The 25,110-nt window shown below is 37.5% G+C and overlaps 3 protein-coding genes and 1 long non-coding RNA gene across 7 annotated transcripts; 3 read left to right on the top strand and 1 right to left on the bottom strand.

Moving 5' to 3' along the window:
- On the top strand, positions 1-24,876 carry LOC140986900 (uncharacterized). Of its 4 annotated transcripts, none has more exons than XM_073455300.1 (9): positions 1-430; positions 524-574; positions 9,452-10,151; positions 10,352-10,524; positions 10,634-11,135; positions 11,746-11,796; positions 11,876-11,932; positions 12,048-12,089; positions 24,302-24,876. In XM_073455300.1, exons 5-9 carry the CDS (start codon positions 11,043-11,045, stop codon positions 24,311-24,313), a joined length of 255 nt encoding a protein of 84 aa, XP_073311401.1. In that variant the 5' UTR covers positions 1-430; positions 524-574; positions 9,452-10,151; positions 10,352-10,524; positions 10,634-11,042; the 3' UTR covers positions 24,314-24,876. The 4 variants fall into 4 exon arrangements, with proteins under 4 accessions (XP_073311401.1, XP_073311400.1, XP_073311399.1 ...); XM_073455299.1 differs by lacking the exon at positions 24,302-24,876 and adding an exon at positions 12,830-13,168; XM_073455298.1 differs by lacking the exon at positions 24,302-24,876 and adding an exon at positions 12,830-13,168 and having other exon boundaries at positions 11,746-11,932.
- Positions 2,275-3,266, top strand: LOC140986535 (uncharacterized). The gene is made up of 2 exons (XM_073454823.1): positions 2,275-2,571; positions 2,677-3,266. Exons 1-2 carry the CDS (start codon positions 2,340-2,342, stop codon positions 3,264-3,266), a joined length of 822 nt encoding a protein of 273 aa, XP_073310924.1. The 5' UTR covers positions 2,275-2,339.
- LOC140985935 (uncharacterized) lies at positions 6,475-10,974 on the top strand. Its single transcript, XM_073453878.1, has 6 exons — positions 6,475-6,561; positions 9,442-9,555; positions 9,624-9,764; positions 10,352-10,453; positions 10,724-10,795; positions 10,870-10,974. The coding sequence occupies exons 1-6, from the start codon at positions 6,475-6,477 to the stop codon at positions 10,972-10,974; spliced, it is 621 nt and encodes a 206-aa protein (XP_073309979.1).
- LOC140985729 (uncharacterized) lies at positions 20,655-21,796 on the bottom strand. The gene is made up of 4 exons (XR_012176826.1): positions 21,728-21,796; positions 21,514-21,581; positions 21,231-21,424; positions 20,655-21,126 (listed from the first exon to the last, which is right to left on the bottom strand). It is a non-coding gene; the product is annotated as an uncharacterized lncRNA (long non-coding RNA).
- Positions 24,877-25,110: the final 234 nt, after the last annotated feature.

Here is a 25,110-nt window from a genome sequence, read left to right as displayed (position 1 = left end):
AAGACAAACACCTCGTAAATCTCTGCACAAGCTGGAGCTTCTGAAATTCAAAGGTTACTCAATGAATTTCACCTGCCCGCGGCTCGTCATGGACGATAAATTTCTCTGGAAAATGCAGATTCTCTCCACAGATTATAGACGTCTTCAATTTCATTCGCACGGGAAGAAATTTTGTGCTGTTACAATCTCCTTGTGTTCCGAGGTTTTATCCCACCCTCTATGTAAACCCACAAGTTTAATAGACTAGGTTTTTTATTCTGTTTACCAGAAAATTTTAATGGGATTTGGTGAAATTCGTGAGTAGTCAGGTGAAAAAAGACTGGTGGTGGTGGGGGGTGGAGCTGATGGTGTGTATGGAGCTATCAGGGCTAAAACTATAGCTCCTAATCTTCATGTTGTTGTGATTGAGAAAGGGAAGCCTTTGTCGAAGGTTAGTCGTGTTTAACTTAGTAATTTGACAGTTTTCACCTGAGAAATTGTGAGTTAGTCTGGTTACTTTTGGAAAATTCTTGTCCTCTGACAGGTGAAACTTTCTGGTGGTGGTAGATGCAATGTGACAAATGGGTATTGCATGGTAAAGTTTTCTACGTTATTGGGTGCGTTTTGTTTGTAACTGTGAGCATGTCTTGTTTCCAATTTGATGATACCGAATTTTCCTTGGGTCCGGTCTGGTGAGCTTGGTCTTCGAATCAGGAATGTTTGAACCGGAGAAGTGGGATGGTGCCAATTTGCATAGACGAGCAATAGTTGGAGGGTGAAGGGAATTTTTCCGGCGTGGCCCCTCTGACTTTCTGGTCAGATCTTGTTCTTAAGAGAAAAGAAAAGGGAAGATGTAATATGTAGAGAGGTGCTGACGAAAATTAATGTCTGAATGTCCCAGACAATGCAAAATACCTGGGTATTTATAGTGGTTGAGATGACTACTTACCATACTGAGCAGAAGTCGACCTTAGGTAAGTTTCCCAATAAAATTCAACTCTTCTCCAATCACTGCGAATCCGAAAATGTGCCGGATTTTCTGGCACATCTAATCATACGGCGAGATTCTCTCGTATTTAAAGATCACTCACGCCTTTTGACATCTGATAAGGTTCTTAGGATAGAGCCCGGATACTCAGGTCAGGATTGGATTTCAACTCGTACTATTGAGACTTATGTCATACTCCCTCATATCTAAAACCCGAGACAGTGGAGCTTCGTACGCAAACATTACACTACTCTGATCCCGTACCAAATACACAACAAGGTACCGGATGAGCAGGGCTCGACCGAGCGCTTGTGCTTGGCGGAGCCCTGCTTCGGGCGTTGGTTGGGCTCAGAGCTCGGACAAGCTCCACGACTCGGCCGGACTCCACTCAAGGGTTCGGCCAAGCACCCGGGCTCGGCCGAGCTGCTCAAGAAGAAGGGGCCGAGCTCGGCCGAGCCCTACCAAGATCAAGAGGCTCAGCCGAGCTCGTCTCGAGATGATACCGAATGCAGGGATTCGGACGAGACGTGCTCGACGGGTTGCGGCTAAGGTCCTCGAAAAGAAGTAGGACTCAGACGCGGTTAAATATTGGGTGCATCAGTAGTACCCGCCTCTGTGGTCTAAAAGAAGTGTTGAATTTTAGATCAGTGGGTCGATCTAATTGAGCTTTAAGCCCTCGGGTTCAACATTAGTTGCGAGATCTAGACCGATCAAGTTGTTGATAAGATTTTGGTCGGCTAGGATCAAACGGTGGTACGGATCCCGAGGCATTTAACATGCATGATCCCAGTCGTATATTCTTGATTGATCTGACGGTTTTCCTCTTCCCGGCCCTTCTATAAATATGGTCTTCAATCCATTCTCAAACCTCACAATTCTCTCCATTTATCTCCAAAGGTACAAAGCGTCTCCCGCACTCTCAATGTCCTCGGCTCGGCCAACTGTCCTGAGTTCGTAAACCTCTCTTCCCCAACTTTGTACTTCTTGACCGCTTTGGTAAGTTCTTCTTCCTGTGCTAGTTGCAATAATTTGGTTAAGGAATTGATGAAACTATAGGCACTTCTTCCCTTCCCCTCGAAGACTTCGGCGGGGCTTCCCTGGTATGAAGTTAAGGCTTCGGTCCTAGGGTATGACGATGTCTGTAGGATTAGAGAGTTATCGGGATTGTCTTCGGAAATTGATATTCGGTCCTAATTCCTTTAGCACGCTTCTGGCCTTAAGGGTCTTACTCAGGTATTTCGATATACCCCTCTCAGTAACCTTCTTAGATTGTTTTGTGTAAATCAAAAGAAAAGAAATAGGTCGATTTTACTAATCACCTCGGCCCGAGTGTGACTTTCTGGGCGGGAACCCTTCCTCTCACAAAGGTTGGATGAACCGATATTTTGATATAGAGTTTGAGCCGCTTCCTTGGCACTGCGATATGGTTTGGGCCGACCAGTTAACCCTTAGAAATCCACCTGCACCTAGGCGTGTCATCGATCTGACCCGTTTCCTTGCTAATACCTCGGAAAAGTGTTTTGACGTCAAGAGCTTGATCCAAGATGATCTTCTCTGTAGATTTAGGTTCTGCAAGAAAGGAGTCGAAGTGGAGGGGGATATAGGTATATTTTTCCCCAGCCTTTCCACTTTTCTACTGAAAATCAATATTAAGCTGAATGTATGTTTCTTTTGCTTCTTCTGTCTTCCCTTCCTCAATTTTTTTTTAGAAGAAAGAATTATGAAGTCCGAAATGCTCCAGAACATGAAGAGGAGGAAAGCTGAGATCGGAGTTTCTTCGAAATCCTTTACCGCTGAGGCCGAAGGGAAGCAGAAGAAAGTGCCCATGGAGTTTGATGGGCAGCCAATGAAGAAAACTCTTAAGGTTACTGCTTCGTTCCCAACCCCCCAGGGCTCTGGGAAGGGGACTCACAGTTCTTCCACAGTTCCTGATAACCGTGATTTCGAAGAGGTCGAGCCGAAGGCATCCCTCGACCACGGGACCTCTTTCATAGCCCATCCCTCCGGATCGAAAGTTCTAAATTTTGTTCGGCACTTGGTATACTCTGAGGATCTTGCCATCGTGAAGGCCGCCACCGACCTTCAGGCCATAGAGGCTATGTCTTTTAATTTTATGCAGATAACTAGTTTTGTTTCTTTTGTATCAATAGTTCTTCTTCAACGAACATATATATTCGCTTCGCAGGCTCTTGTCTGGGGAGGAGAGGTCACTGATCTGATATACGGAGCCCGGGAAATGGCTAGTTCTTCCCAAAAATCTATGAATGACGTTCGCAGCCGACAAGGGGAACTTATGTAGCGAATGGAGGATATCTATACTAAAAGTGAGGCAGAGAAGGTGGCTTTTCTAGCCGAACTCGAAGCCGCCCGAGCTCAAGCACAAGTCTTCGATGACAGGGCCGCTTGGGCTGAGCAGAGGGCACTTCAGCTTGAGGAACAACTGCAGAAGAAGAAACATGAAGCCGAGGCCATGTGGCTTTAGAAGAAAGAGGAGTTCATCCACTCTTCGGAATTTGATTCACTGTACTCAGACAAAGCCACTTCCTACTTCAAGCATGGATTTAATGGGTGTATTGCTCAAGTACGAGCCAATGGGTATTCCGAAGACGAACACCCTTGTTCCTTCCTCGATGTGGTTAGGGCCTTAGAAGACATGTCGGAGGATGAAGAGACGGGTGACGGAGAGTGAAGGCCCGGACACCCGGGAGAAAGTGAGGGGGCCAGTCAGGCAGGCTCCTCGTCTTTTATTTCTTATTTTAGGCTTTTTTTGCTCAATGCACTTGTACTCCTCATGTTTCTGTTCTTGGTGTTCTTTTCGTCATGTTTCCCTTTCCCTTGTCATTGGTCAATGTTTTGAAACTATGTCTTTAATTTTTATCTAAGTTATTGAAATGTGACTAAGCGAGTGCTTTGCTCGAAAGATAGAATGTCTAACCTTTAAAAGGAGAAATCGAATTAGTGTTTCTTCCAAATTATAAACTCAGTACCACTGGAATATTGAAATAAAACATCATGTTCAGCGCGAATCTGATCCCTTATACTGGGAGATCGGACTTTTTATTCTTATTGGTTTCCTTTATATTTCATTGTCGAGTGCGATGCCGGATTTTTCCATTGTTTCCGAGCGCGAGGTCGGACTTTAAATCGTTCTGAGCGTGAGATCGGACTTTGTTTTTATTGCCGAGCGCGAGGTCGAACTTTTAATCGTGCCGAGCGCGAGGTCGGACTTTGTTTTTATTGCCGAGTGCGAGGTCGGGCTTTTAATCGTGCCGAGCGCGAGGTCGAGCTTTGTTTTTATTGCCAAGCGCGAGGTGAGACTTTTATTTTGATCAAGAAAGATGATATATCAATGCCAAATCATATTCATTATGGTTTTGAAAATAAAGACATAATTTAAAAAAAATAAAACTAACAGGATGGGTTGAGACTATGGTTAAGCATAATATCTCTTCAAGTGCTGGACGTTCCACGGGCATTTGGTCTTCTTTCCCTCAGCATCCTATAAGTAGTAAGCTGCAATTCCTGCTTTCTCAATAACTTTGTAGGTTCCTTCGTATTTAGGGTCTAACTTCCGTCTTTCTCCTTGAAACTGAATTTTCTTCATGACCAGATCCCCTGTTTCGAACGACCGGGGCCGCACCCTCTTGTTATATGCTTGGGCCATCCTCTTCTGATAGGCAACCATCCGAACTGCGTTCAATTTCTCTTTTCCTCTACTAAGTCCAAATCCATGGCCCTCAATTCATCATTATTTGGTCCATACCCTATCACCCGAGCACTTTCTTGTCCGATTTCTGCTGGCAAGACAACCTCAGTACCATATACTAGGTTATACGGTGTTTCTCCGGTTCATGTCCGAGCTGTGGTTCGGTAAGCCCACAATACACTAGGTAATTCATCAACCCATTTCCCTCTGGCAGAGTCCAAACGTGCTTTAAGAGCGTGCACAATGGATTTATTAGTGACCTCGATCTGTCCATTGCTTTGGGGATAAGCCACGGATGTAAATATCTGCTCTATCTTCATCTCTCTACACCATTCCCGAATTTTAAAGCCGCAAAACTGTCTCCCATTGTCAGATATAAGCCTCCTTGGTATCCCAAACCGACACACCAGATTCTTCCATAAAAATTTTAAGACCTCTCCTTCAGTGATTTTGGCCAACGGTTCAGCTTCCGCCCACTTAGAGAAATAGTCTACTGCTACCAATTAGAATTTCCTTTGACCTGTGCGTATGGGAAATGGCCCCACAATATCTATGCCCCGTTGATCAAAAGGGCAAAAGGAAACGACTGACCTCATAAGTTCGGCTGGTCTCCATTGTAAATTAGCATGTTTTTTTGACAATTATAACAGGACCTCACTACCATTAACGCATCTTTTTTCATGGTTGGCCAAAAGAAACCTGTCATCAAAGCCTTCCGAGCCAAAGCCACACTCCCCAAGTGGTTACCACAACATCCTTCATGGACTTCTCGAAGGACATAATCAGCTTCTTCTGGACCCAAGCATTTCAAGAGAGGTCTGGAAAAAGACCTCTTATACAGTATTCCATCTAAGAGCGTGAAGCGGAGTGCTCTCCTCTTGACCTATCGAGCCCTTTTTGGTTCAGCCGGGACTTCCCATGACATAAGTGTTGATGAACCTCATATCTCCAATCCTCTTCCAACATCTTTACTTCCCCAGCCTGAAGCAGATCAATTTGCGAGACAAGCTCTTGTCCAATTAGTTCTGGCGCCGTGGACATGAGGAGTACAAGTGCATTGAGCAAAATGAGCCTAAAATAAGAAATAAAAGGCGAGGAGCTTGCCCGGCTGGCCCCCTCACTTTCTCCCGGGTGTCCGGGCCTTCATTCTGCGTCACCCATCTCTTCATCCTCCGGCATGTCTTCTAGGGCCTTAACCACATCGAGGAAAGAAAAAAGGTGTTCGGCTTTGGAATACTCATTGGCCCGTACTTGAGCAATACACCCATTAAATCCATGCTCGAAGTAGGAGGTGGCTTTGTCTGAGCACAACGAATCAAATTCCGAAGAGTGGATGAACTCCTCTTTCTTAAGAAGCCACATGGCCTCGGCTTCATGTTCCTTCTTGCGAAGTTGTTCCTCAAGCTGAAGTGCCCTCTACTCAGCCTAAGCGGTCTTGTCCTCGAAGACTTGTGCTTGAGCTCGGGCGGCTTCGAGTTCGGCTAGAAAAGCCACCTTCTCTGCCTCACTTTTAGTATAGATATTCTCTATTCGCTACATAAGTTCCCCTTGTCGGCTGCGGATGTCATTCATATATTTTTGGGAAGAACTAGCCATTATCCGATCAGTGACCTCTCCTCCCCAGACAAGAGCCTGCGAAGCAAATGTATATGTTCGTTGAAGAAGAACTATTGATACAAAAGAAACAAAACTAGTTATCTGCATAAAATTAAGGGACATAGCCTTTACCGGCCTTCACGATGGCAAGATCCTTAGAGTATACCAAGTGCCGAACAAAATTTAGAACTTTCGATCCGGAGGGATGGGCTATGAAGGAGGTCCCGTGGTTGAGGGATGCCTCCGGCTCGACCTCTTCGAAATCACGGTTATCAGGAACTGTGGAAGAACTGTGAGACCCCTTCTCAGAGACCTTGGGGGTTGGGAACGAAGCAGTAACCTTAAGAGTTTTCTTCATTGGCTGCCCATCAAACTCCATGGGCACTTTCTTCTGCTTCCCTTCGGCCTCAGCGGTAAAGGATTTCGAAGAAACTCCGATCTCAGCTTTCCTCCTCTTCATGTTCTGGAGCATTTCGGACTTCATAATTCTTTCTTCTAAAAAAAAATTGAGGAAGGGAAGACAGAAGAAGCAAAAGAAACATACAGTCAGCATAATATTGATTTTCAGTAGGGAAGTGGAAAGGCTGGGGAAAAATATACCTATATCCCCCTCCACTTCGACTCCTTTCTTGCAGAACCTAAATCTACAGAGAAGATCATCTTGGATCAAGCTCTTGACGTCAAAACACTTTTCCGAGGTATTAGCAAGGAAACGGGTCAGATCGATGACACGCCTAGGTGCAGGTGGATTTCTAAGGGTTAACTGGTCGGCCCAAGCCATATCGCAGTGCCAAGGAAGCGGCTCAAACTCTATATAAAAATATCGGTTCGTCCAACCTTTGTGAGAGGAAGGGTTCCCGCCCAGAAAGTCACACTCGGGCCGAGGTGATTAGTAAAATCGACCTATTTCTTTTCTTTTGATTTACACAAAACAATCTAAGAAGGTTACTGAGAGGGGTATATCGAAATACCTGAGTAAGACCCTTAAGGCCAGAAGCGTGCTAAAGGAATTAGGAGCTAGTTGGCTGGGGCATATAAGATAGTGCTCGCAAAGGCACTGAACTATTTTGGGGATGGGAAACCGAAGACCCATCTCTAGTTGGTCTAAGTAAAAGGTGCAATATCCGTTGGGTGGGAGATAAGCCCTATCTGTAATCTCAAGGATCAGAATATCAATTTCCGAAGACAATCTCGATAACTCTCTAATCCTAGAGACATCGTCATACCCTAGGACCGAAGCCTTAACATCATACCAGGGAAGCCCCGCCGAAGTCTTCGAAGGGGAGGGGAAGAAGTGCCTATAGTTTCATCCATTCCTTAACCAAATTATTGCAACTAGCACAAGAAGAAGAACTTACCAAAGCGGCCAAGAAGGACAAAGTTGGGGACGAGAGGTTACCGAACTAAGGATGGTTGGCCGAGCCGAGGACGTTGAGAGGGTGAGAGACGTTTTGTACCTTGGGAGATAAATGAAGAGAATTGTGAGGTTTGAGAATGGATGGAAGACCATATTTATAGAAGGGCTGAGCAGAGAAAAATCGTCGAAACAATCAAGAATATTCGACTGGGATCATGCATGTTAAATGCCTGGGGATACGTACCACCGTTTGATCCTAGCCGACCAAAATCTTATCAACAACTTGATCGGTCTAGATCTCGCAACCAATGTTGAACCCGAGGGCTTAAGGCTCAATCAGATCGACCCACTGGTCTAAAATTCAATACTTCTTTTAGACCACAGAGGGGGGTACTAGTGATGCCCCCAATATTTAACCGTGTCTGAGTCCAACTTCTTCTCGAGGACCTTAGCCGCAACCCGTCGAGCACGTCTCGTCCGAATCCCTGCATTCGCTATCATCTCTAGACGAGCTCGGCCCCTTTCTCTTGAGCTCGGTGGGGAGCTCGGCCGAGCCCCTTGGGCAGAGCTCGGCTCGGTGCTCGGCTGAACCCTTGAGTGGAGCCTGGCCGGGCCCTGGAGCTTGTCCGAGCTCCGAGCCCAACCAACGCCCGGAGCAGGGATTTGCCAGCACAAGTGCTCAGTCGAGCCTTGCTCATCAGGGACCCGACTGTGTATTTGGTACGGGGTCAGAGTAGTCTAATGTTTGCATACGAAGCTCCACTGTCTCGGGTTTTAGATATGCAGGAGTATGACATAAGTCTCAATAGTACGAGTTGGAATCTAATCCCGACCCGAGTGTCCGGGCTCTATCTTAAGAACCTTATCAGATGTCAAAGGCGTGAGTGATCTTTAAATACGAGAGAATCTCGCCGTATGATTAGATGTGCCAGAAAATCCGGCACATTTCCGGATTTGCAGTGATTGGAGAAGAGTTTAATTTTATTGGGAAACTTACCTAAAGTAAACTTCTGCTCAGTATGGTAAGTACTCCTCTCAACCACTATAAATACCCAGGTGTATTTCATTGTCTGGGGCATTCAGACATTAATTTTCGTCAGCACCCCTCTACATATTACATCTTCCCTTTTATTTTCTCTCAAGACCAAGATCCGACCAGAAAGTCAAAGGGGTCACGTCGGAAAAATTTCCGGCACCCTCCAACTATTGCTTGTCTGTGCAGATTGGCAGCGTCCCATCTGCTCCGGTTCAAGCATTGCTGATTCGAAGACCAAGCTCACCAGACCGGACCCAGGGAAAATTCGGTATCATCACAATTTTTTTTCTGATTCCTTCATCTAAATATCTGTGGTTCTCTAAATATGGCCAAACTATACTATTAACAATTGGAGAATAGATGTTCCGACATTTGAGGTTTTTTTCCTATTATTTTGTACTCGTGTTTGCATTTTATCTTTATAGTTTGCTGTAGAAATCAGGTGTAGTCTCAAGTTGCTGCGTCGGAACTTGGAGTTCGGAGTCCTTTTTCATTCAAGATTCACAAACAATTTTATTGTCAATTCTGATGCAAAGAATGAGAAAAGTATTTCGAACTTTACTCTGTACCAGTAGTTCTCATCAGCTCGTTTTTGTTCTATGCTAGGTTTTGACCGTAAATTATATAAGTCTGAATTTGTCTAATTTTATTGTCATTTTGGATTATTTTCTTGAAGTTTTGCTGGTAGTCAATTATCTGGTATGTAGTGTAGAGGTGAGATTTGATGCATTTAATTATATGGTCTTTTTGAGATGATGAAACTGATGTTCCTGGCATAGACTCTAGCAGGCAGCTATCCTAGAGGCAATAAAGAATTGCGAGGATCATTTTTTGATGTTAATGGTCCAATGGATACCATGTCATGGTTTTCAGAACGTCGAGTTGAACTGAAGGTAGAATCAATTTGCAAAAGTAAGCATTGTCACAAAAGTGAGTTTCTGTGTTTCAACTTGCTACTCAGACTGAAGAAGATGGAAGGGTTTTTCCAATCAGTAATAGTTCGTCTACCATTATAGATTGCCTCATGTCTGAAGCAAAGAAAAGAGGTGGTAGGTATTGCACGGCTCTCCGCCAAATAGTAACTAGCTTGATTTTGCGTTCTGTATGTGACAGTCGAATGAGCTTGATGCACTTCTAATGCCTGTATGTATGATGGGAAAAACCAATCTGCATGCAGAGCACCCAGTCAGCAAGATGATCATCAGTGGTTCTGGAACTTAGAAGAAACTTTTTTTCAAAATATATTATACCAAAGGGTCATGTTTCACTTGTGAACAGTAAGGATTTTGTGTCTTCCGAGTTACTAATGTTTCAGCAACGCTAATTGCTTGTTTCTCATTCAGTTGTATTGCAGATTGGCTGTACCGTGACGAGTGCATCAAGAATTTCCAATGTGAAATTCTCTGTCAAGATCGAAAAGCGCACGATTGATTAAATTGAGTATGTTGAAGCTGATTACCTAATGATTGCCAGTGGAAGTAGTCAGCAGGTTGTATCAAGTATGAGAACTATTAAAAGTACTCTATACATTCACGCACCCTTTAGTGTAAAATAAGATTGAAGTGAGCATAAGAAGACGCATCCGAAGAGACTGAATCCGAAACATACGCTTAAACAGACGACGAAGCATATTTTATTAATGATTTTGTGCATAAAATCCTGACTTAGCTTACATTCTGATTGTGTCAGGGATATAATCTTGCTATTCAACTAGGTCACTCTATTGTCAAACCTGTGCCCAGTTTATTTACCTTCAAGATTGACGATTTTCGGCTGGCAGAATTGTCTGGGGTAATTGGTTTTGTCCACCTTTATGGATTTCTATCAGTGACTTGCAGAATTTTGTGAAACCAGCTCTGAAGGTGACCCATGGCTTTCAATGAACGCTGCATTGCTTGAACAGATGATTGATAGTTAGCTTTTAGCTCTGATACTCAACTTTCACAACCTTTATCTGTTTTTCTTCTGTAGGATCCTTATGAGCATCACAAACATGTCCCAAAACAGAGACACTTTTGATCCACGAGCCATTACTAAGTCGTTACCCATTTTGATTCGTAGATCACATTTCCAACTGTTAGAGCAAAGTTGAAGTTAGAAACTGTTCAAAAGAGCATCCCAGAACCTACACAGGCAAGACATTTTATTGACAGCCTTATCTAATATTATTAAGACATCAAATCTAATCATTTATTTTGGAACTATAGATTGGCCCAATGTTGGTAACACACTGGGGATTGAGCGGGCCAGTTATTCTTCGGTTATCTGCTTGGGGAGCACGTGAGCTCTCTGATTCAGATTACAAAGGGTAAGAGACACAGTATAATATAACTTCTTTCTATTTCATTTATGTGTTGTTATCTCAATGTTTTAACAGGCCATGCATCCAGGGTTACTTCTTGTGGATTTTGTTCCTAATCTCAATATAGAAGAAGTGAAGTCGGTTCTTTGTCAACACAGGAATAAGTTTGCGGTAATGGCATTCTTACCTAAAGGCCTGTTAGCCGCTGTTACTGCTTGTTTTCTTTTCCTTCATATTTTGTTAATATGTGATCCCATAGAAGGAAAATTAAGAAGAAAGAATTCTGGTCTCATCGAGACGGGAAATGGATTCTCATTACTTACGTTGATCAAGTTGGAAATTAATAAAGAAAAAAGTAGGTTAGAAAATCTGAATTTTATGTAAGTTGCATTGAATCGAGAAAGTTTGCTCTAGGGAATCCCAAAAGAACTGTGATAATATTCTCTTTGTCCACTGCAGAAGCAAAAGGTTATCAACTCTTTTCCGCCTGAATTTGGCCTTGTGAAGAGATTCTTGAGATACCTATTGGAACATGAGGTTGAAAGGCCATTCCACTGGAACATGCTATGATTCGTTGAATCTTATCAATACGTTTTTGGTGACTTCAATTTGCTTTTACAAGATATATATGGGGATCTTTCGTGGGCTTCGATATCCAACTCAATAACAGCAATTGCTTCTTGTCTTAAGCATTGTTCCTTCTGTGTGATAGGAAAAGTAAGATCACCCTATCCTTTTCCATCCTCTTTCTGTTTCTAATACCTTTGTATCCAAAATGTAGGGCCAATTCAAGGATGAATTTGTCACCGCTGTAGGTGTTCCATTGACTGAGGTGCCCTCTGTCGCCCATTTTCCTTTACATGAGGCTTGCATCAAATTGACTTTTAGTAGTGCTCATGCTTTATATACAGATATCACTGAATACCATGGAGAGCAGGATTCAGCAGCATCTGTTCTTTGCGGGGGAGGTACTTCTACTAGATTTTATTTAGTGTATCTTGTTTTGGATAGATCAAGAATGATGTAGACTGTATTGAATACTGAATCTTCAGTTTTACTTATAAGGACCACCATGCTTTGCAGGTGCTGAATATAGATGGTGTAACTGGAGGCTTCAATTTTCAGGTAACAGGACATTCTTTTTTCTGAAGTTCCTTTCCTCTATGGTTACTGACAACCTGATGCTTTAAATTACTGCCTCCAACTTTGACTTGGATAGCTCACCTAACACAGCCAAATAAAATGCCGCAATTTTGTGATGAATCCCATTCAGTAAAGTTTTCGAAGGCCACCATTTGATCATTCATTATTTTTTAATCACTAGGAAGAAGCACGTGCGTTGCACGTGATATCCCGATGATTATTGTCAAAATTTTTTGTGTGCAAACTTTAAGGTAAATTATATAATTAAAAACTATCTATAAAAGAACATGATGATATATAATCAGATAACGAAAATAATAAACATTTTAAAATGTAAACACAAATATTTATTAATAGGAAAAATCTAATATAAGACAAAAAGAAAACAATAAAAGTGCATGGTGCAATAAGTTATGGTGGAATCAAATTTTTTCTTGCTTGATCTTCACAGATGCCACATTTTGTGAGTCATTTTTAGATTTGACTTGTCTCTTTCTCTTTGTGGAGGAAGGAAGCTTGTCATCATCTTCTATCAGAATGTGGGTACTTCTTTTGGCATCATCTGATAATTGTTTGTTGTTTTGTTGGCTTCGTGTCTTGGATATAGAACTATGTTTGATGTTTTTTCTCTTTATAAAAGTAGAAATTTTTTCATCATCTTCAATTAGAATTTGAGCATTTGCATTGACATCTTCGAATTTTCCTGATTTGTGCTTTTGCAGGGGCTTTTGAAATCCTTCAACTATAATAGAATAAGTTGCATTATTTGTTGAAGTCTTTTCAGCAAATTTGAAAAGAAAGTTGTATTCTTCCGTTTCTGGCATTTCAAGGGCCATATAATATGGCGAAGCACTTGCATCCTACAAAAAAAACCAAACACAAGTTAGTTATAGAGCTTAAAAGTTTAGGTGTTATTTGTAGTAATGTGGTGTAAACTAACCTCCGCGACTGACTCGATATAGTCTTTCATTGGACGACCAATAAAAGCAGCAGCTACATCTTCAAACATTGTAATTTTTAGAGTGCCATTGTCTTTTTTGACATTTATCGTAACTCGATACCTGTGCATGTGACAGTATGATAAAAAATATAAATGCATGCTATTATTTCATGAAAAAAAATGATGGATTTATACCTCGGCACTGCTTCGGCAAGTATATGAACACATTTGGTACAAGTTGTCGCATCTTTTGTTTTACTAATTGCTCTTGAACAATTGCTACAAGCTTCGTACTAAGGTTTAAATCTGTTTTCAACTTCAAGTACATATCCTTTGAAAGAGTAGTATGTGTTCTAATTCATTAGAACATAAGATCGATACATTCGATAAACCAAATAAAATAAGTGTTTTGGATAAATGGGAGAAAGAATTAGTGAAATAAAAGGAAAAAATTGTGAAATTTTTATCTGACCTCGGTTAAATTTGTGCGTTCATTGAGCAATTGATTGATGGTGATTTCTTTAGAACATTTAAGTTTAGCAGCCATCCACAAATCATCGAGATTGCGGTCTTTAAAACCCGAGTTCAGCCTGTTTAATTTGTCAAAAACAACAAGTATTAGCAATAAAAACATGTGATTATAAGATGTTACAACAAAAGTGAATTTTGAACTTGTTACTACGTAATCAATATGTGTATTTTCATAGATTAAATTATACAAAACTCTTATTAACTTGGTTACTTATAAATTGCAATTAGTATAGGCATGCGTACAAATTAAAAAATTGATGCTCGGGGAAATAATAGAATTCAGTTTGCTCACCATATATTTAGGTTCTCTGATTCAGTGCATGGTGGGTTTAGAAATATCGTAGTAGTATATGTGGATTTCAATTGAACTGTGTCTGTGGAGAAAAACTGAGAAGTGAGTATTTTAAATTATTGATCAATACATTTATAATATAATCGACAATAGCTTGGTGATGTTGTCTTTTCATATTTGAGAAAGCAATTATAGGCTTCTCATTCACCATTTCCTCTAACCATTGGCCTTCATTGAAGGCGAGATCGTCCCATAAATTTATTGTAACAGTATCATGTCTGAGAAAAATTATGACAATATAACATATTTTTTGAAAGAATCGAAATGTAATAAAATGGTTGTGCTCACAGAAGGTTCATCAATATGACTTCTCTCCGACAGCCTGTGCTATTGTCTTCCCTACGAAACTGGATCGATTGCTTGACTTTCATAATGACACCTATGACATCTAATAAATAATGGATAGTAATTAGTTATACTAATAAAATAAAAGATATATTTACAAATCAAATGATTGTTGAGAATTATCGAGTGGTTGAGCGTCTTGTGAAGATTTCTTTATGTCCCCAAACTCACAAAAACTGAAAGTGTCGTTAGAGAAACTGATAATATTATCTGTTTCTGTGATTTGTATTTGTTTGTAGGACCAGCTCAATTTTCGGATTGATGTTCGGGAAATTTTTGTTTATTTCCCTTATGTCTGGATTAGATATGAGGTAACTTCTGTTGAACTTGAGTTGTTCATGGAAATATTGCATGGCATTGGCAAAAACAATCCCATATATCATAGTACCCTGCAACAAATAAGGGAAGTCAAAATGAAAAAAAAAAAAACCAAAAAAATGCAATATCAGTGAATATAGAAGAAAAAATATACACCTCCAATTTTTTAGCACTTTAAATTTTAACGAATATTCGGCCAATGTTTATATAATGTAATCTACATAGTGACGAGGAGTCGTGAGTAGTATAGCTCAAGCAATATATGAATAATAATAAGAACCAAAAAAAGATAACTCAATGAACTGTTTATGAAGGGGGGAAAAACAACGTAAATATACTTCACATAGCGCTAGAATTACATAGTTTAGAAGTTTTCATAAAAAAATATTAATAACACCTCTTCATCCAAAAATATATTCTTCCGGATTGGTTTCGAATTGGCCTTTGAAAATAGGCTGCTTCCTTGTCGAAGAACCTTAAGCATGAGCGTAGTAGCCTTTTGATTTGGTTGCAGAGAAGTAATAGAAGATAATTCTGAATCAGCCATTGAAACAAAGTTATTTAATTTGAAGACAAGGAAGAAGAAAAGTTTTAAGTGTTTGAATTTGGAGAATAACCTTTGTTTATATATAGGTAGTCTCACTTATAACACATTAATTACATATAATTTTTTCCAAAATACAATTAAGTCAGGTATAACCGGATATAAAGAAATGAAGATTCGGCCGTTTTCAATTTGAAAATTTGAAATGTGACCAATAAAATTTCATATTGTTGGGAAAAAAATAAATAAAATATTTGGACTTATCTTCACTTTTGAACCAAGCGGTGGATGAGTATTGATATTGTGGAAACATCTGTCCTTATTTTTCACAAACATCCTATGAGAATAAATCATGAAATGTAATATGAAATTGATTATCATGCAACAGAAAAGCTGTGATTGTTAGATCAGTTCAAACTATGTGGGAATGCATAATTATATCAATTATGTTTAAATGAATGTATAACAAAAAAAAACGAAAAAGTTATTTTTGATCTTAAAATAAAAAAAAAAAAATATATATATATATAAAATAAAATTGTTGTTATTGATTTATTTTATTTTATCTATATTTTAAATAGGAGAAAAAGACCACGTTAAAAAAAAATCTATTACATTAACTAAATAAATTCATATTCGGTCGGGTGAAAACAATGCTTGATATCTAAAGATGAGCCTACAATGAAAACTATAAATTTGAAGATTTAAAATAAATAACGTATCATCTGTTCCATAAAAAAATAAAAAATATTAAACAGAAATAAATAATATTTATGTATTGCGGAGACTTTGGAGTCTGCCCTCATATACCAAATTAAAATAAATGAAAAATATCATTTCAAAAAATTAGGCAATAAATTAATTATTGAAATATAATAAATAACCAATGAATGCAAAAGAAAAAAATAGTTTTGCAGAATAATAAGACTCCAATCCAGTAGGAGTAAATAGAATGAATTCAAGGACAAGTTGTAATCATTATTTACCCAGCAAAAATTATTTTTTAGCAAAAATAATGTATTGAAAAAAGGAAAAATTAAACTTGAAAATAACTTAAAATTTTAGAGCATTTACAATGAATTTTTTAGCATATGGGAAATAATATTTTTTGAAAGTTAAGTTAAATAATATCATTTGTAGATTGGGAAGATATTATATATTTGTAAATTAAAAACAGATTGTTCATCAGTCATGATGGAAAGGAAATAAATATTCCTTTTGTATATGTGAAATGAAATAAGAACAAAATAAGTTCATATTTTTACCTTCTTGGGTTTGTTGAAGTTCACGATGACACATGATCTTGATAGCTGTCTTATGTTTCTGCACATCGAAAGGAAAAAAAATTGGGTATTCAATTCAGTTGGAAGCAAATAAATTATTATAAATGACTACAATGTTCCATATATTAGAAATCATCATGTGAAAAAGGAAATGTAGATTTTCATATTTAATTGAAAAAACATAAAGTAAATACCTCGAGCAAGAACTTCATGGTACACCACATTTCTCGTCCATGTGTCACCAATGCTTGTGTTTGTGCTTGGCTTAATTAAGAATTTTGTATTTGCCATTGAAGTACCTCGAGATAGTGCAACATACAATTGTCCATGTGAAAATACATGTTGGGGTAAATATACGCCAACGAATGGTATAGTTTGTCCTTGTGCTTTATTAATTGTCATTGCGAAACACAATCGACTTGGAAATTGCTTTCTTCTAAATTGGAAAGGGTAGCCTTCGTTTTCTGCAGGAGATAAAGGTATTCTCGGAATGAAAACATGTTTTCCGGTATGATGGCCAACTGTGATTTCTGCGTGGATGACATTATCTTGGAATCCTCGACATACCATTCTCGTCCCATTGCACAAGCCATCTGATGGATCAAGATTCCTCAACAACATAATTGTACAATTCTTTTTCAAAACCAAACGATGAGGAGGCATGCCATTTGGAGTTAATGAGTTAAGAAATTCAGGTGGGTAAAAATTTTGAGTGTCATCAACTGCTTCATCAAAACTTGTGAAAGTTCTGGTCTCACCAGGGAATGATTGAATTATTTTATCATTCAAATTGTCTACATACTCATTCTTTGATGCAAGTATAACTCTATTTGTCATGTAATCAGCCGAATCTCTAGATTTGGGAAAATATGATCAATAAGCTTTTGTTCAGAGGAATCTTCATCATCATAATCATCATCATATTTTATAATCATAGCATCTGGAATTTTTATATTGCCATCTGCATCTGAACGCTCAGTTCTGTTGCCCACACGTAGCAAGAAATCACTAAACAAAGGATCTGATCTTGCTCGCATGTTTTCTGAAAGAGTTAGATGATAAATTTGTTCGTATAAATATGATTTCACTAAACTTGCATTAATCGTTTCTTGAACAGATGCTTCAGGAACAACTGGTAGAACTTGCATAAAATCACCTCCAAGAACGACCACTTTTCCACCGAACGGTTTCTGGATTCCTGTTAAGTCTCGTAAACTTCTGTCAACTGCTTCAATTGCTAACCGTTTTGCCATCGGTGCCTCATCCCATATGATTAAATGTGTTTTTCTACATAACTCTGCAAGTCCGCTTTGTTTCGATATTGTACAATAACTTTTATCATGCAAGTCAATGGGTATTTTAAATCGTGAATGGGCTGTCCGACCACCCGGCAATATAGATGCGGCAACTCCTGAAGTTGTTGTAGCAAGTGCTATCATTTTTCTTGATCTTACATTGGCCAATAAAGCACGGTATAAATAAGTTTTCCCTGTTCCTCCAGGTCCATCGACAAAGAATAATCCATTTTTTTGTGCATCTAAACAATCAATTATTGTAGAGAATGCCTTTCGTTGTGCTATATTCAGGTTGGATTGAGCTAAGTAATCTTCATCTGGAATGTGAACGGCCAACTCATCGAGAATTTCTCGAGGGATTACTTCACTCGGTTCATCTATTGAAGTTGTTACTTTTGGCAGGTCATAAAGTCCAATATCTTTGCCCATGGTTTTTAGAAGTATACTGAGACTTTGTAATGTTTTTGCCATCAATAATCCCTTGCATGTAGAGGAATTTCTTTTGAAGTCTTCGGACATTGCTTCAAAGTAAGTCTCCCATAGTTTTCTAACATCTATTGGCTCACAATATACCAAAATCGTTGCAAACAATCTTTGTAATGCGTGTGGCATTTGGAAGCTAATGGCCTCATTTAAACACTCAAAAATGCTTTTATCCGATTCAAGCAGTCCTCTTCTTTGTGCAGCCTCTTTGAAAGTAAAGCAAATATTCCCGTCGATTGTTAACAGATTGTCAAATGAAGTTGGACCTCTAACATGATTAAGTAACAGTCTTAAATAATATCTTTCACCTTCCATGGGATTAGCTCCATTTACACGACCAATGACCTTCCCTTTTTTCCTTTCTTGCCAAAACTTGTTCTTTTTATCCCACACATAATATTCTGGAAACTCACTATATAAAAGAGATTTTGCTCTATCATTTGTTGCGCACATCTGAAAAAATTCTGTTAGCATTGTTTTGGAGACATGCTCCCACTGTAGAACATTTGTCAAACTTTGATTCTTCCAAAAGGTGACACATTGTTTATTTGGCAAGTGCAGTGGCAAATTAATCACTGCTGGGGATATCTCATTGAGGTCAAACTCAAATATCCTCCAAAGAGCTTCTTGTGCTGACACCCATCTTGCATCTTGAAAGTTTTTAATCTCATCTATTACGTTTTCTCCATCATCATGAGCAATATGTACTGCCACTTTATCATGTCCTTTATAAATATATTTGTATAGATATTTCACAGCTGTCAATCCAGAGCAAACTTCCACATTAATGTGACAATCATACCTTAACAGGAGGTAAGGATTATGAGGAACCACCCATTGGGTATTAAGCTTTGCTCTTCTCACATCTATTGTTTGGCCATTGTTTCTTCTTCTATATATTGGATATCCATCTTTTCCTTGTGTTGTAGTTTGACAAAATAGCCTTGGATAATGACTTTTACACTGTCCATTAACCATGCACGAATTTTTTTTATTCATATCTCCACAAGGACCATATATCATATGTTTTACAACCAAAACATATAGCTGAGGATGTGTATCTTTGTTAGGAAGTTCCGCAGATACATAATAATCAAACTGATCAGGATTATTTATTTTGTAGGTAGGTTTTAGTATGACCAACATGTGAACATGAGGCAATCCCCTTTTTTGGAACTCAATTACATAGACATATGCAGCGACTTTTCCAAATAGATCTTTTTTGATTATCTGAGTTTTCAAATCATGTAATTTTGCTCGAAACACCCTTGACGTTAAGTCTGGTCTGTCCTGAGCTTTTTGTCCTTCTTTAAGGTTATCCTTTATCTCTTTCCATTCTGGATTACAAGTCATTGTAATGAAGAGATCTGGTTTACCAAATGTTCTCACTAATGCCATCGCATCAAGATATCTACGTCGCATATCCCTTGGGCCTCCGATGAAAGATGATGGTAGTACAATTATTTGGCCAACTTCAGTGCCTCTAGTTTCACCTCTAATAATGTTGTCTACTATGCCTTGATAAAATTCAGCTCTCATCTCAGCCTGATTTCTTCGATAATAGTCCAACCTAGTCGTTTCAAGCTTTATATACATATCTACTATGTACTGTTGGAACAATCTACCCGCATATAGAAGAACTGATGTCAATTGATCTCTCATTTGTAACTTATAACAATAATATTCTCGACAGGACACCATTTTATTGCTTTGTTTATTGATACCTATGATAATATGAAGATAAAAATAAAACATCATTAGAATAAAAAAAAACTATTAAATTTTTTTTATATCAAATGGTAAATTGTGCAAGCAACACATGCAATGTGGTGTAAACATTTAAATTCAAATTCAACGTCAGTACTTTTTTATTTAATTTAATAATTGTTAAAATGATTAATTGCACAAATAACATATAAGTAAATTTTTTGGTTTAATTAGTTTTAATTATAGATTGGTGCACAAACATATATTAATGGTATCAATAAGCTTAGGAAATATAGATTACACACAGGAATGCAGAAAAAATTAAAAAAAGTACCTTGTTGTTCCTGGTTAAGCATATCTTCAATGGACGAAAAATTAGTTTCTCCTGTGAAAGTTTGTTTGTTGCCACATATACTTGAACCGGTCGTGTATTTCGGAATATTTTGGTGCCAACCATTTTCTCTAGTGGAAAAAGAAGTGGATATTGTAATGGATCATAACATCCGAAATAATGTTTAATTCTATGATATGCATCATTATGTCCATGGATAACAATATCTCTATCATATGGTATATTAGGACTGTTTTATTCAATCCGAATTACTGCAACTTGGTCAGCTGTTGGTGAATCATAACAATGTTGATCGAGCCCCGCATTTTGACGAATATGTAGATTTATTTTGTCGATACAATGAATATCATTTATCCTCCACAACAATTCCGCGTAAGGGTTATTTCCCATAACTTTCATCAAGACTTTCATAGTATCTTCATTAATCTGGGTGATGTCCATTATATTCATTCTATTATGTAGTTCATTGTCAATATCCCAGAAATATAATTGAAAATGAGAAGGTCCCCCTTCATTAGGCACTAAAGACGGAAGGTTGTGAAATATTTGTCCTAAGGCTCTAAAAGTGTAAACTCCTCGGCTCGAAGATGCTAGTTCTTTATCAATCTTAACACCCAATGAAGTGAATGAGAAGATACTATTGTAAGCTCACACATTTTTCCGAAAATGCATAGCTTCTGTTGATTCATAGTCAGTGAATAAATGGAGCATATCAGGTGGCACTTCTGTGGCTACAAGCTTTATCTTGCCATTATCGCAACAAAAAGTTGGAGGCTCAAATTGAAATTTCTTAGCACCACAATAACAACATATATGCATCGGATGTAGCTCATGTGGGTGAAGCAATGTCGACTCATGTGTTGATCCATCTAACCACAATAATAAAAAAAATATATAAAATATACGTGTTAAAGAACAAATATATATTTAATATATTATTGATAAAAATTTGAAATTTGACGTTAATAGATACCTAGATTTCGTAAAGCCTTGAGCAACCCATCACAATTTTGTTTGTGCGCTTTTTGAGATGTGGTAGGATGGAAATCAATAGCTTTTCTTTTCTTCCGATTTTCCAAACTTTATCAATATATTGTCGACGCTCTTGAACTGAGAAGGTCTTATATTTTTTCCGTGAACTCTCTGAGCTATTCTTTTTCACCTCATCTTTAAATCGTATGAAGTTTAGGCAATTATCATAGGATACAAGCATAGATTGTATCGATAAAACAAATAAACTTTTAAAGACGTTTCACCTTCATATCGCACTTTATGGTGAAGAAGTTGTTGTGTTTCTAATCCAGCCGTCACGCCAAACAACATACTGCTTGGAAAAAGATGGATGAAGATTCATGGTAAGAACTTTCAATAATATACTCTATCATATTAAGTATAAATGAATTAAACATAATAATACACATGGAATGACATAAAAGGATTTGAACTAAGCAATCAAGAGATAAGAAATACCTCTTGGAATAAGATGTTGATGTTTTTCTACCAATTACATCAACAAACTGATAAGTATGATCCTGGAATTGAAAATAAACCATATTCAAGATCCAAAATTGTGGGACTCTTTATTAATATTTTTCTACAAAAATAGTTTAAATTATTTTTCACATATATTTATGCCGTTATGTATGGATCTCAGCCCAAAATTGATGTTCTATAANCTTTGATGTGTTGTTAAAACCGATTTTTCTTGTAGTGTTACATGGACAGCGACATGCTTTACTTCTTCATTTGCTAATGTTAAGACGAAGTTTTTTGCCATAAGTGTTCAGTAGAATGGTATTTAAATGTGCCTTGGTTCCTATTTGATTTGCCATTTTCCTCTTCTCGCTTGAACAAGGCCTGAAATCCCCATTCCATTTTCTGCACATATTTGCATCTGCATGAATATCTAATTCCCGGCTAGATATGTTGGTCATAATGTTCTATCATTGTGATCACATAACCAATTATCCCAAATTTCTTGTTTTTTAGTTATAAGAAGGAAGTATATCGTAATTAAGTAAAAAATAAAATAAAATTGTTTAATTCAAAATAAAAGATCATACATGCTATATATACTTATACGTCGGCTCCATATCGGTCCCCTAAAAAGTATCACTTGAGTACAATCTCTCCCTTTTCTTCGAATTCCACATTCGAGAGTTCGAGTTTAGGGATATTTGAGATTTGAAAAAATATAAAAAGTTTTTTTGTTTTATCATTTAAATTTTTTTGATTTATAATAAAAGGTTAATATTAGATGTTATTTCACATTATAACATAATTTATAAAATAGTTAGATCAATTCGTAGGATTATTTCAGTCACATGATTATGATACGGATATGCATTAATTTTCATTGCAGTATTTCAGTCGCAATGTTGCACCCTTTAAAAATTTGTTTAGGAGTACAAAATGATTAACAATAGGTAGATAACTAAAACATTAAATCAAATTAAGCGAAACTCCCATTCAATTACACGACTTTACTTAATTTCATAATTTCTGTCATAAAAATATTATTAAAATCAAAATATATGCATCGTATTGGTAGATGTATTAACAGACCGCCAAAACTTTTTTTTTCTCAAGCAGTTTCCTATTAAAAGTTTTTATTTTAAATTTACATAAAAAATAATCTCCACATAACATAGACAAATCATTCATGGTCAACAAATAGATGGCCGTTACAAAAAAATATGGGCAGCATGTTTCATATAGGAAAAGGGGTATTTTAATTTTTCTATTTAATCAGACAAATGTATCTAAAAAATTTTTTTGTTCGATCATCGTTATCGAAAAAATCTATGACCAAATCTTTTTTTCCTTTTCCGGGTGAGTGGTTTCACCTATTAAATAATTATACTCGTTTTGTTTCAATAATTTAAGCAAAAAGCATACCTATATGGCAATTTGAAGAGGATATTTTCAATATCTTAACGTGAATAAGTTGAACATCAACAAATGAAAGTGCATGCTGTTACCTTGTACCAAATCTGAGTGAGTATATTTAGTCAGCGGTTTCACTGCCACCACCACTACCCCAACCACCGGTGCTTCCACTTTGTGTACCTCCACCCCTGCCACCAGTTCTGCTGCAACAGAACATACTTATGTAGGATTTTTTGCACAACTAATTTTTTCAGGAAGGCTGACCAATACGAGAAGAATCGTCTTTAAAGTAATTTCAAATGATGTAGGTCATTTATGAAGATCTTCCTTCAAATTTGTGTGCCATTAGAAATTATGTAGAGAAACAGGAGATCATATATACATGATGAGGAGAGAGCCAACCGTAACGGTAAAATAGAGGAACAGATTACTTCACTAAGTAACGAAAGCTCGGATATTGATGCAACTCCTGGCAAGCTTTCTGATTGCAGCAGTGCAATTTCATTGAGACAAAGATATAATATTCTTGGCTTGCAGACAGATACTGAATCTTCCCATTTCAAACCTTTCAAACCAATCCAGTGTGGAGTATTTCATGGTAAGAATGTTTTATAATGGTGAATTATAAGGCACTAAATGTAATTTAATTAGTAGTAATGATGAGGTATTGATGTCCTATTATTATTATATTTACATTACAATAATAATAATTTTATTTTGTTCAAATTTATTTTATTGATGTCCTATTATTTGTATATTTACATTACAATGATAGAGATATTATTGATGGTAGGTTATTTCCGGAAGCTGGGGTAGAAAACAGAATTGGTCATGTCAATTAATTATAATTATTAGTAATGATGAGGTATTTATGGGCTATTATTTGTATCATTACATTATCATAAATATTGTAAATAACTTGTGTCATTACATTATAATAAATCTTTGGTTTAGTTGAAGTTCAAATTTGCAAGAAGGGTATTTTAGTCTATACACAATCGGAAAACAATATAGATTATACATACTTTTGTAGATAGATAGATAGATATATAGATATACACAATCGGAAAACAATATAGATTATACATACTTTTATAGGTATATAGATATAGATATAGATAGATATAGATTTATGTGCTTTAATTTTTGTTCCAGAACGCTTGGTGAGGAGGATATGTAGCTGGAACGAGCATCGGAAACCTAGCAATAGCTAATATGGGGGCATTGATCGAGTGAAAAGTTAAGTGTCAGCTTATTTGTTCTAGCTCTGGAGGGATATAATGGCAACATATATATATAGTGATGGATTCTAATTTGAAGGAAGAAATCGGGTGAAAAAAAATCTAGAAAACTATCTTAACGCCGTATACGCAATTGTTGGAGAACTGAAGGCTGCTTTGGCAGGAGCATTTCTTACATGGACAAAGTTGGAATATTCATGTCTGGCTCCTTTCTGATTCTTTAAACTTTTACAGGGGAATAGTGGAACTCAAGCAAATCTATTTTACTGAGCGCACATTACAAGTTTTCTTGATACTTTTATTTTTGCCTAGTCCTCAGACGTAGGAAGGGGAGCTGTTACTATGTTCGACCCTGGGCACACAATGATCTATATACTAAGGTTTCAAACTCCTCCTCGTCGTCGTAGATATTTTGAAAAAACAAATACAACCGAGAATTTGACATGTCAACACTATGATATAAACTTGTTAAAGCATGTGACCGTTGTTGAAAATTTATGGCTTACGTTTAAAGATCTGAGATCATTTCTGCCTAAACTCGTGGCTGATTGCGTAACCATTACAAAAAGTCAAAGGAGCGAAACTTTTTATGAAATCATTTTAATATTTAATTTTGTGAAACAGAGATTTCATGTCTAACTTATTTTATAAAAAAAATGTTTAAAATATTTTTCTCACTCTACACATAGCTTGAATCTATACATGGATCGAATCAATACAAAC

This window comes from Primulina huaijiensis, chromosome 10 (genome assembly GCF_012295235.1).
Source record: "Primulina huaijiensis isolate GDHJ02 chromosome 10, ASM1229523v2, whole genome shotgun sequence".
Taxonomy (NCBI): Eukaryota; Viridiplantae; Streptophyta; class Magnoliopsida; order Lamiales; family Gesneriaceae; genus Primulina; species Primulina huaijiensis.
Note: the sequence above shows the minus strand (reverse complement) of the source record. Positions and strands in the feature narration are given on the sequence as shown.